The 13,028-nt window shown below is 43.1% G+C and overlaps 1 protein-coding gene across 4 annotated transcripts in view; it reads right to left on the bottom strand.

Annotated features, from left to right (window-relative positions):
• The window catches only part of panx1a (pannexin 1a), a 55,690-nt gene that overhangs the window by 39,702 nt on the left and 2,960 nt on the right, over positions 1–13,028 (bottom strand). For 3 of the 4 annotated variants that reach the window (XR_005944428.1, XM_041199160.1, XM_041199161.1), the window contains exons 2-3: positions 12,279–12,781; positions 5,388–5,524 (exon numbers count right to left, since the gene is read on the bottom strand). Coding sequence is in view for 3 of the 4 variants with exons in the window: in XM_041199160.1 (XP_041055094.1) it covers positions 5,388–5,524; positions 12,279–12,459 (318 nt within the window). In the remaining variant the exon portion in view is untranslated. The remainder of the gene's footprint in view (positions 1–5,387; positions 5,525–12,278; positions 12,782–13,028) is intronic. The other variant, XM_041199162.1, reaches the window with a different exon arrangement.

The following is a 13,028-nucleotide window of genomic DNA, read 5'->3' as shown; positions in this document are numbered from 1 at the left end:
GGGCCTAAGAGTCAATCATGGTGCTGTGGGTCTAAAGTCAAATATAGGCCAGACTAGGTATTGACAGCAGATTATCCTCCCTCAAGGATACTAGCAAACCTGATGGGGGTTTTTAAACAGCAATTCTGGGCACCATTATTGATACCAGCTTTTTATTCTAGATTTTAGAATAGAATTTAAATTCCCAGATGCTGTGGTGAGATTTAAATTCGCAAGTCCGGAACATTAGTCCAGGCTGTACATACATTTACAATTGAATCTAATTAGGAAAAAAAATTGCAGAGCATCAAATTCACCTTTAAAATTGAAAATGCCCATGAGTTCACTCTACATTATGAAACAAGCTCTAAAATAATTAAAGGCAAATATAAGATTAGCGATATTACACTAGGATGTCTGCGACAGAATCAAGGCACCCTCTAATTTTTTTTGTCATGTACCATGCACAGTAACTTAAAGGACGAACTTGTACATGGTCTGCATGGGAACATTCAGGTTCCTGCAGTGCTGCAGCCTGGAAGAAACAACGGCTAGAACACAGTCTTTCAATCTCTGGAACCCAAGTTTGAATGCAATCAAACTTAATGGGATAAAATTCACTAGTCTGTTGGCCGCCAGAGTCCCAGTGAAAACAGCAGATGTGGCCTTAAACTGAAATTAAGCTGTGGTGTGTGAACACAATGCACTCTTACAACTCCATTAGGGGAGGTACAAACCCATTGATTTTAAACAGGTAAATGTCTCAATTACAGAATTGTTATAGTGCAGAATGAGGCCATTTGGCCCATCATGTCTGCACCAGCTTTCTGAATGAGCATTATGACTCAGTGCCAATTTCCTGCCTTTTCCCCATAACCTTGCATATTGTTTCTGTTTAAATAATCACCTAATGCCCTCTTGAATGCCTCCATTGAACCTGCCTCCACCGCACTTCCAGGTAGTGCATTCCAGACCTGAACTACTCACTGTGTAAAAAGGGTTTTTCTCACATCACATTTGCCTCTTTTGAAAATCACTTTAAATCTATTTCCTCTCGTTCTCGATCATTTTACGAGTGGGAACAGTTTCTCCCTTTCTACTTTGTCCAGCCCCCTCATGATTGTGCACACTTCTATCAAATCTCCTCTTAGCTTTCTCCACTCCAAGGAGAACGGTCCCAACTTCTCTAATCTATCTTTACAACTCAAGTTTCTCATCCCTGGAACCATTAAAATAGATAAGAGAAATTTCAGACAAATGCACGAAGTGTTCATACACTAGTATCCTAGTGGGCAGTTAGTATAATGGTTGTTGTGACAGTTAACAGAGAGCAATAGTGTTACACAGTGTTAGCTCAGTAATACAAGTTAAATATTTAAGAACTGTAATATGACCATTTACATGTATGCAGGAGGTTAGCTTGAAGCACAATGAGAAAAAAACTGATGAAGCAGGAAAGACTCCAGCCAACTCACTGAAACTGAACTCCGGACAGAATCAACATGGAATAATTTATATGCAGCAGTTAAATGGCTACATGATCAAAGAATTCTGTATGTTTTTACACTAATGTCTTCACAATACAGACTGAAACAGGAAATGTATAATTGCTACCTGTTATTTTGCAATATACACTCCAAAGGAACCATTTTGCCAACCACATACTGTGACCCTCGGAACTAAGTATTACTAACATATTGTTAAATTGACTCAGATGAGGGTCCACATTTGTCAGCAAGAGTTATTCCAAGGGTTGGTATCAAGGAGGGGGTCAGTTTCTGGGACATTTTGTTTGAGAACTCTATTGTAAGTCCGTCATGTCAGCTGCAGATGAGCATTCTGGTTACAACATAAATAAAGTAACTATTTTGAGATGTTTAAATCTTGTTCATTCACAGATAGTTGTGTTACTTATTTTAGTGAGCACCATCAATTTCAACCAGTGAAACTGACTGAGGGGCGATTTTAAAAAAAAATATTTCCGAGTGGAATGAAAATGAAATATTTCAAAATGTCAGTTGGCACCTGTAATGGCTCTGCCAATAAACCAGATAGTGTTGAAGTGTTGGTGTCATTTTAAAACTATCTAATTAATTCCCTTACTTATCATTTAGTCTTCATAAAATGCCAATTTAATGCTAAACTTAAAGCAGATAGGTACAGGAGGACTGCCAGATTCAAATAAACATTTTGGGAGCTCGATGAGCTCTTTTCTCAAAGGGAAGCGGAGGGGAGAGATGAAGGCACAAGGTGCAGGGGCTGTATTTTGATTATATATTTGGATCAGCCCACTTCTAGTGAAGATGGGCACCAATGCCGGTTACCTCCATCCACTTGATGGTCAGGGCATCTTCCAATGTACACAATGATCCTAACGTAAGAATTTGAGACAGGGAGAGATTCTACTCTACTCCAAAGCCACTCGTAAAAACCTTCTCGAGAAATTCAAGTGGCCAAGTCTCCAGCCATTATGTTGAGGCTTTACAAAGCACCGATCGTATTGCATTCAATTCTGGTCACCAAACCAGAAAAAAACCATACGGACATTGGAGATGGTGTAGAGAAAAGGAAGAATCATCCCAAATTTAAATGAAAAAACCATGAGAAAATCAGAGTTTAGGGGCTGAATTTTTCCAGTCCCAACAGGCAAAGTTACGAAACAGTGTATCCTCCTGCCTCCAAGTGTTCCTGCTGGAAGTGGGGTCAAAGCGGCAGAGGCTACCCACCCTGCAGTGATAAGTAGCCAGTTAGGCCTACTGAAGGGCTAATTAGGAGAAAGTTGATGGTGCTGTCAGGGTCTGAGGCCGGAACCCAACTGGTAACTAGAAACAGCCGTCCGGTGGCAGACAAATCTATCACCCCAGCATTGGGATATGACGGCCACAGCTGCTGCTGCAAGCCATCCTGTGCATCCACGTCCACACCAATGGACGACAGCTGTGGCCATGTGTGATTTTTAATTTTTCCTAACACTGAAGAGAGCGCCTCCATTTTCAAGCCCCCTCACGGTATTCTGCCTGCCTCAGCAGTGCCCCCCTCTCCTCGTGGGGCTGTTGACCAGGCATCACCGTAGGCCTTCCTTCGGGCTTCCCACTTCCAAGGTCTACCCATTGATTTGGATGGACCTTCTGAGACAGCTTCTTAATTCCTCTGGGAAGATCGTGATCAACATCTTGCCACAGCGACTTCTGGGTTCCCAACCTGGAACTGGGGCTGACGGTGAGATTGTGGCCCAACTGAGAAATCTCACTTGAGAATGAAGATTAAAGCAGAATTTTGTCAAAGTGTATAAAATAATAAATGGTATGCACAAGGTAATTACATAATGTCAATTCAAGTTAGGCAAGGGAAGATCTAAAATACATTTTTTTTAAACTGGTAAAATGTAAGGTATTCTTTATTCAAAGAATGATAAATATGTGGAATAATCTTCCATGCAAAATTATAGAAAGAAAAAAGGGAAGATTTTCCTGCTCCACTCTGCCCTGATATGGGACAGGAGCAACACACCCAAAGGGCAGAATATTTCTGTCTTCGGGCAGGCGTGTGCCAGATCTGAACGGGAGTAAAGTAGTGCATGATGACGCTGGGCGAATGTCCTGATGGCATTGTGCACTCTCGCGATATTTCGCTCGGCGGGCGCACACGACAGGTGGCAGCGCGCCCTCCGACAATTAAGTGGCCTATTAATGCCCTTAATCAATTAATTAAGTCGAAATTTTTGCTGCCCATCCAACTGTTTGGTTGGCGGGTGGGTGAATAGGCCGAGTGGCCTTTATATTTTTTGCGAAGATTCATCCACGGGAGGGATGAGGTTTCGGCCAGTGATCAAAAAAACAACTTTTAAAACTCATTTTTAACATGTCCCTGCTCACATGAGGGGACATGTTTTCCTTATTTTTCCATTCTTTATTTTTCATGTTAAAAATCTTCAGCTCCCTGAGGCAGCTCTGTGCTTTCAGGGGGCTTTCACTGGGCGCACCCGCACGCATGTGCTGACTTCTGCACTCGCCTGCCTCCCCATCCCACCCAGGCAATGCTGAGTGTTTCAGCGTGTGATTCACGGCCAGGGCCTGATCGCGGATGGCAGACCGCTGTGCAGCCACTCCCGGGCCCACCTGCCGCGCCTGCCCGACAAGGGAAAAATCCTCCTCAAAGCATGCTGCGTTTAGCCAGGTCAAGGAGTGCCCAGGTTTCCTGTCCTGGGCCATTGTCAGGAGCTAGACCACCCTTGTTCTCCCGAGCATGGCCTTGTGCTGAGAGAAAGGGCCGGGATTGAAGTGCCAAGTAATCACAGAATCACAGTGCAGAAGAGTCCCTTCGGCCCATTGAGTCTGCACCGACACGTGAGAAACACCTGAAGTACCTACATAATCCCATTTACCAGCACTTGGCCCATAGCCTTGAATTATGACTTGCCAAGTAATAGATGGATAAGCTTTGATGGGCTGACTGGCCTTTCACACGCTCGACTTTTATGTCCCCAGTCCACACTAGAGATTGTGAAATTTAACTCTTGAATTAACATTAAGTCAGAAACCCCTTTGAAAATAAAATATGGCAATCCAATATAAACTGCTAGTTTGATATCCTACTGCACTTCTTGCAAATACTTGGAGTGCACATTTCACTCACTAAATGAAAGCGCCTTTTCAAAAGGCTAATAGGGCTGAATTTTCACCTCGGCATGTGGGCACATTCCTGACACGCATGAGCATGAAATAGTGCGCGATGAAGTCGGGCGAGTGTCCCGGCATCATCATGCGATATTTTAATCAGTGGGCGCGTGCGGGAGTCAGCAGCGCGCCCACCAACAATTAAGAGGGCCATTAAGCCCATTAATAAATTAATTAAATTGAATTTTTCCCTCCCCGCCCAACATTACGGGTTGGCAGGTGGGTGAATAGGCCAAGTGGCCTTTGGATTTTTGAGAAAACATCATCCATGGGTGGGATGAGGTTTCCGATGTTAATTAAAAATAAAATAAAAGTTTGCAGAACTCATTTTCAATATGTCCCTGCTCATGTGGCAGACTCACATGAGAGGACAGGTTTTCCTTTTTTTTTAAACTTTATTTTTAATGTGGAAAATCTTCTGCTCCCTGAGGCAGCTCTGTGCCTTCAGGGAGATTTCAGCGAGCGCACCCGCGTGCATGCACTGACTTCCGCGCTCGCCCTTCTCCCCCCCGCCAACCCAGGCAGCGCTGAGTTAATTGGCCAGCCAGTGTGAAATCACAGTCCATTGTGCAGCCGCTCCCAGGCCTGCCCAACAAGGGGAAAATCTTCCCCATTTTATTAGGGTTTCTCGTCAAGACTCTTATGGTATGTAGTTTGTTTGCAACAGCTATAATGAAATAATAGAAAAATAGAAATAAAATAAAGGGGAAAGCTTTGTGAAACTGATTTTACCTTATGAAGCCACAATGGTATTCTTTCAGCGTCATGTTTCGGTAAAGGCCGATGTAGCGAAGCCCAGCAGTAGGCATCAACATAAGCTGCCTGTCGCCAAGAAAAAGAACTCGGGGAAAAGCAACTAATTTGGGTGCCTGTTACGGAAGAACAGAAAAGACGATTTCAGCACAGTGAAAATTATAAAAAACTAAAAGTAGAGGTTTGATGCAGAAAATGATTAAACCATGAGCAATTGTTAGAAATTAGAAATTGACTTAGAATAAATTTATGGAAAGGGTGGCAGGTTAGGTTGGTGTTGTATGCTTCATCTCTCTAGAAACAATTACTCTAGGAATAATTACTCTTAGGTCATGCTATCTAACCGAGTCAGATGAGGCCTCTGCAATATTCAGAGAGCAACTGGAAAGATACTTAAAATAAATAACTAAACTTCAAAGCTGCAATAGGATTTTCAGTTAACCTTGTTTAATTCATTTCTTGCTGGACTATGAAAGTGAACTAGTGTTTGGAAATAGGAGTTACCTTAATGAATCATCCCACACTGTTCAACAGTCCAATAAGAAATTACAATGGTTCAAATGGATAGCCATTATAAGCAGCTGATTAACGGGGTTTATGAACAGCTCTAAGCATAAAAAAACTTCTAACAGTCAAATCAGAACAGAGTGCCTTGCCTGAGAGTAAGCTTGAATGTAAACGATGGTGTGTTATTGTCATGCCCAGAGAAGACATGTCCTATTGTTAACGTTAGATGTGGACTGCACTCAGTGTATAATTTTCTGGAACTGTCTTCTATTTAAAAATGGATACAAATAAGGTGGCTAAGATGGCTGCCAAGGGCTAGGCGATTTGTGCAATTTCTGCACAGATAAATCATTAACTCATGTCTGAACATGTCTCTGAAAAGTTCTTAAATGCAATGGGTTTCTCGGGTGCAAAATGACCATCCTTATCAACTCAATGGAAGAGGTCTAACAAACAATGATTGTCAGACTATCGGAGCTGTGAGGATGGAATATCAAATAAGGTCTTCCAGTGAGCTAATAGTAGCTGATATGTTGATGGATTGTCAATTGTTCCCCCATGGCTCCAACCCATTAAATGTACAGTGGAAGGCACTGAAACTTGCCACCCTGTGACTGAAACCAGCTGCAGACAACAAGTCTATTATCCCAGGAACCAGAGAGAAACTGTTCAGTCTGCAAAGAATACTCACTGCAGAATAACAGCTACAGAACAAGGCAGTTTTTAAACCTAGAGACTGCTACATCTTAAAAGTCTCCTACCCTGATTCCTATTCCTAAGCCACCTGTAAAGCAACTTGAATTTCTGGCAAGATAAAGAATAACAAGTGACTCACTTCATAACCTGCCAAACATCCATCTCTCCAAGGAAATACCGCAGTAATTCTGATATATGACTCCAGCTATTGAAATCACTTAAAGTACCTTGTGGAGTGAAAACGCTGCCTTCAATGGGCCCACAACAACTGTTTTTCCTACAATGAGCCAAACTGGTGAACTACAGCTTGTAAAAATGCACTATCTCCTTGAACTGCATCTTTCTTGGGTCTGTGTGTGCATGAGTAATATAGTGTTTAGACTTTCAGGGTGAATGCCTGAATAAATAATCCTCTTTATTTAAAGCCACAAAAAGCTTGCTGCCATTATTTAAATTTATCACATACTCTAGGAACTGAGAAACACATCCATCCTTCTTTCCAAAATCACACTGATTACGGAGAGTAAGGGAAAGGGTACAAAGGTTTCAGTTCCCTCCAAACCCTGTCCATAAAAGCCATAAAGGAGTTTTGAAACTAGCTATGGGGAACCGGGACAGAAAGAGATAAGAGAAGCAGTGCTGGAGGTGATGTAAACACAGAAGGTACATGCAAGGCTGGCTTCTTGCATGTGGCATTTTGCAGCTTTATAGGTCTAAGTTGGACAGCAGCACAACCAGAGCGGTGGTCACTGCTGGGACTACAGCTAACCTCAGATTCGAAGTGCCAGGAGCCCTAGGAGCAGGGGATTGCAGGAGTCTCACGGTGGGCAAGAGAGGGGAGGCCCTGGGAGGGGTGTGGGGGCAAGTGGGATAGGGTTGGAAAGGCCAGGGGTGAGGGAGCACATGAGGCAACCAGACTGTGGGAGTAGGGCTCTCAGTCAGGGAGATGCACACTTTCCCACCCATGGCCTGAGCAGGTAACCTACTTGAACTCCTTCTGCCAACCTCAAATTGCAACCTCTGAAGGGTCTCAATTGGGGCGAGGGTGGGCAGGTCACACTGGGCCTGCATCCCTTTAAAATTTCAAGCAGGTCTGGAGTGGGCCTGAAAAACCACAGGTAAGGGTCTGCAAACTTTTGCCCATGTAGTGTTTTGATAGAGAAGGTATTTGCAGAAGGAGAAAGGAGAAAGTATTTGTAATGAACATTATTTTTGAACTGCCAATTTACAAAAATAGCTAAATGTCATTTTCTGGAGAGGGTCACTTAAAAATCTGTAAAGTCTTATCCCTCAAAATTACATTTTCATTTTTATTTTGCTCAGACTCCACTACCTTTTATGATCACAGCTCCACATTCAACTGGAAGGACACGATTATCCCTGGTTATCCTCCATGCCATTATGTAACAGGCCAAATTGAAGTAAAAATTGACATGCAACTAGTCCTGCTAGTTTATAGATTCAACTTGTACTCTTCACATCATACTGGAGTAGCACATTCGCATGCATTAAGATAGTTCTTGTCACTCTTTCTGACATTATTATTTAGAAATTATAAGAAGCAAACCACACTTCAGCAAGAAATATTCTTCCAGTTGATTTATTCTGAAGTATTAAGACTGCATTGGGTTGTAACTTTGACATATCACAAAAACATACTACGGAATCAAATCAGTGCCAGAGTGGCAAGAACACGGTTCTAATAGTGGAGTAGTTCTGATATACTGATGTTCAAAGTTCTTATATGTTTTACCCATCACCTGTGCACACAAAGAAGTTTAAAGTGAAGCAGTCCAATTATTAGAGTCCTGGTTTTGCAGGCAATGCTGCAATTCAATATTTGCAAAATCTTACGCAAATGGAGATTTTATTTTTTAAACAAGGTTGCTGCTAGCGCTCAATCTGCCTCACTCTGCAAATGGGGTGAATTAATCCAGCCATTTTGTAGAACCATTTCAATTTGTGACAATTCTGCAATCTAAATGGAATATAGAATACAGAGATAGGTGGGAATGCAAATGTACATTAAATTGTTTGTGCTGAAAAGACATATATAAGCTATCTACTGTGAAGCAGTCATAGGCAAATTGAAACAATTGATTTCATGTAATAAATTCCTTTGAAATGCAAATTGTCTAGAAGCTGCAGGAAAATCAAAAGCAGTTAGTTCTGCATAATATGGAAGAAAAGTTAACAAGATGCAGCAAGAAGGCTAGGAGATTAACACTAAAGGGGCATATTCAGGACTATTATGAATTTGCGCACCCAGCATGGAGCACATTAAAAATGTGTGCAGAGTTCAGCTGGGCCCATAAAATTTTCCATTCATTGTGGCAATTGTCAAGCTTTTACTGCAGCTAACTTTCAAGACTTCCAATCAACATACAACATTGGTAGGGCATCATCACACTTAACCCTTGAAGAGCTGTTGGCTCACCAGATAATCTTCCCACACATGAAGTTAATTTTCAGTATTTAATCAAGGCGTGTATAAAATTATTTTAAGCCGACAGTGTGGAATCACACGAGGTGCTGGCAACATTTTCATGGTGAACGCTCTATAATGCACTTCAAGTGTTGTGCTGAGACCAGCACCAATCAAACTTATTGTTTACATTTTAAAATCATTAGTTGAGAATGGCTAAGAAATAAATGTGTGTGTAACCTCTGATGTTTCAAGTTCAGTTTTAGGTATAAATTTTAATCCGAGGTACTCTGGGTGCAGAGTTTCATTTGCTGGGAGTGCAAGTCAGAAATGTAGGCAAGCAGCTCTCAAAACACATTAAAATTGTAGAGGCGCATGCCCGAATTTTTATATGTTCTCCCAGCATACATTTAATTCCCCAGTGAGATTAGGTGTTTTACCTGAAAGCACTTCTACCAAGTATTGGACAAAACAAGCATTTTCTTCTGTCACTAATTATGGAAATCACAGAATTGTTACAGCACAGAAGGCCATTCAGCCCATCATGTCTGCACCAGTTTTGCAAATGAACAATGCACCTGGTGCCACTCCTCGCCTTCTCCCCATAGCTGTGCACATTCTCCTTTTTCAGATAATAAACTAATACCGTCTTGAAAGTCTCAATTGAACCTGCCTCCACCACACACTCAAGCAGTGCATTCCAGAAACTAATCACTCACTGTATGAAAGAGCTTTTAATGTTTCCATTGCTTCTTTTGCCAATTACCTTAAATCTGTGCCTCTCATTCTCACTCCTTCCACCAACCGGAACAGTTTCTTCCTGTCCAGACCCCTCATTATTTTATATGCCTCTATCGAATCTCCTCTCAACCTTTGCTTCTCCAAGGAAAACAATCCCATCTTCTCCAATCTACCTATGTAATTAAAATTCCTCATTCCTGGAACCATTCTCGTGAATCTTCTCGGCGCTCTCTCCAGTGCATTCACATCCTTCCTAAATTGTGGCGCCCAGACTGAATGCAATACTCCAGTTGAAGCCAAACCAGTGTTTTATACAAGTTTATTTACACCACTAGCAGACAAATTTTTAATCAATGGCCACTTTGCTTCTGGTTTCCACTGTGGAGGGGAAGTAGAGAAAATCTACAAATGACTGGCATATACTTCAATAAGTATATGGAGAGACAGTAGAGTAATTGTAATGTCACCAGACTGGTAAGTTAGAGACCCAGTCTAATTAGGGTTCCCAGCTCTGGGGATACAGGTTCAAGTACTGCCACTGCTGCTGGTACAATTTAAACTTAATTCAGTAAAAGCTAGTCTCAGTAATGGTAACCATGGAACTATCACTGATGGTCATAAAAAACAATCTGGTTCACTAAGGCCTTTGGGGATGGAAATCTGCTGTCTTTATCTTGGCTGGCCTACATGTTACTCCAGATCCACAGCAATACGGCTGACCCTGAAATGGCCTAGCAAGCCACTCAGTCCAAGGGCAACTAGGGATGGGCAACAATGCTGGCCTTGCCAGCAGCGCCCACATGAATACAATAAAAAATAATATATATATATCAAAACTAACCTATGGCAAAACTGCTCATATGTTGAAAAACTTAAGGGATGGGCTTCTCCCTACCGCACCCTCAACCCCATCCCCCACATCCTGCTGCCTCACCCTCAATCCCCATGACCTTACCTACCCCACCATAACTTCACAACCAATCTCACACCACTGTACTCACCTCATCACCGCAACCCCTACCCTCACACCCCCACCATCTCAAACACCTCCCACACTAGCCCAACTGCTGACCTCACCCTCAAACCATCCTCACCAGCTGAACCCCTGCCCTCAAATCCCACCATTGCAAACCCTGCACACACCTCCCACAGCCTTTGCCCTCTCCCCTACCACCCCAACTCCCTTTCTCACTCCCCCACCACTCCAACTATCACCCTCACCCCCAACTTCTGCCCTCATTGCCCCACAGCTCCAACTACAGACCTCATCCCCAACACTACCCCCACACCCCAACCCCCAAAACTCTGTATCATTTCCCAAATCTGCCACTAACTCAGCTCATCTGCTACTGAAACCCTCACTCATAACTCTGCTACCTCCAGACATGATATTTCCAATGCCTACTAGCTGGCCTACCATAATCAACTCCCCCAAACCTCTGTAAATTTGAGGTCACCAAACCTCTGCTGTCCATGTCCAAACTTGCACCAAGTGCTTCATCCATCACTCTTGTGCTTGCTAGCCTACATCAGTTCTCAATTAAGTAACATCTTGATTTTAAAACTCTGTTTCCAAATCCCTCTCTATCTCTAAAATCTCCTCCAGCCCCACAATCTTCAGAGGTATCTGCATTCCTTTAATTCTGACCTTTTAGGATCCCTGATTTTAATCACTCCACCATTTTCAGCTTCCTAAGCTTTGGAATTCCTTCCCCATACTTCGCCACCTCTCTAACTATCTAAGATATTCCTAAACCTACCTCTTTGGGTGGGAGGCAATGGTGTAGTGGTATTGTTGCTAGACTAGTAATCCAGAGACCCAGCGTAATGCTCTGGGGACCTGGGATTGAATCCCACTATGGTAGATGGTGGAATTTCAATTCAATAATTTTAAATCTGGAATTAAAAGTCCACAAAATCATTGTCGATTGTTGTAAAAACCCATCTGGTTCACTAATGCCCCTTAGGGAAGGAAATCTGCCATCCTTACCTGATCTGGCCTACATGAGACTTCAGACCCACAGCAATGTGGTTGACTCTTAAATGTGACAAGGGCAATTAGGGATGGGCAATAAATACTGGCCGAGCCAGTGATGCCCACATCCCATGAATGAATGAAAAAATAAATTGGCCAGATGTCAAATTTTGTTTGATTAATGCTCCTGCGACGTCCCTGGGGCGTTTTGCTATGTTAATGGTGCTATATAGTTGTAGGTTGTATTTGAAAGGGTGTCACCTCCTGGGTGAAGTCTCTTTGCCCTAATTTTGCTGCCAATTTCTACACGTCCAGTCTGCCGCCTTTCTGCACAAACTGAGCGACCTTTTACACAGAAGAGCAAAACAAACCATCCCCGCAGGATTAAAGGTGTAGAAAATCCAACAAGAATTATATTTTTTAATGCTCTGGACAAGTAGACAGCCGGTGTGGTCAGACGGGTGGCGTGTTGCTTATTACACGCGGGATGGTGTGACGGCGAAAAGAGTAAGTACCCCGCGCTTACCCACTGAGATTTCTTGAGCAAAGGCCAGAGAGATGAGGAGGAGAGGCAGGCCGGCCGACACCAGGGTCACCATCTTATCCACGGCCAGTTCCAGTCTCACTCCCCGGAGTCTGCAGCCGCCCGGCTCCTTCAGCAGAAAATCCGAGAACACATACTCGGCCGCAGCGTGAGTTATCGCCATCGCCCACAGCCGCTACTAAAATCAAGAAGTGCCAAGTTTTCCCAGCTAAAGTACGAAGCTCATGCCCGCAAGGCAGTGTCCAAAGATCGGCACAGACACAGTGTTTGATTTGCTGGGCTAGGGTATGAAACGGGTGTGGCTCTGCTTGGCAAGAGAGGCAGCTTCAGCCCGGCTGCTCCTCACAATTGCTCGCAAACTGATATTCCTTCCCTCAGCTATCCCAGGCGGGCTTTCACTTTCACGTGTGCCGGCTTAGAGTTTGTTTCTATGGGCTGCGCTTCCGGATGAGCTTCCCCCGCTCGGAGAAGGCGGAGATCTCAGCCTGTCACACACAGCAACATGGTACAGTGTTACACAGTGACATTACAGAGGAGGGTCATTCACAATGGAAGAGATGCTCCACGCTGAACCATGATGTACAGAATACAAAGCTGCAATAAAAACCAAGGGTTCCTGCATATGACTGCCAGTTTAAAAAAAACAGCTTATGTTTTACTAAAGATTTGCCTTTATATAGGTCTGGCAGTTTTTCCAGGTAATTCTGTTTTTGTTTTGGATTTCCAGCATCC

Source organism: Carcharodon carcharias, chromosome 11 (genome assembly GCF_017639515.1).
Source record: "Carcharodon carcharias isolate sCarCar2 chromosome 11, sCarCar2.pri, whole genome shotgun sequence".
Taxonomy (NCBI): Eukaryota; Metazoa; Chordata; class Chondrichthyes; order Lamniformes; family Lamnidae; genus Carcharodon; species Carcharodon carcharias.
The sequence above is the reverse complement of the archived record's forward strand: the minus strand, read 5'-3'. Positions and strand labels throughout refer to the sequence as shown.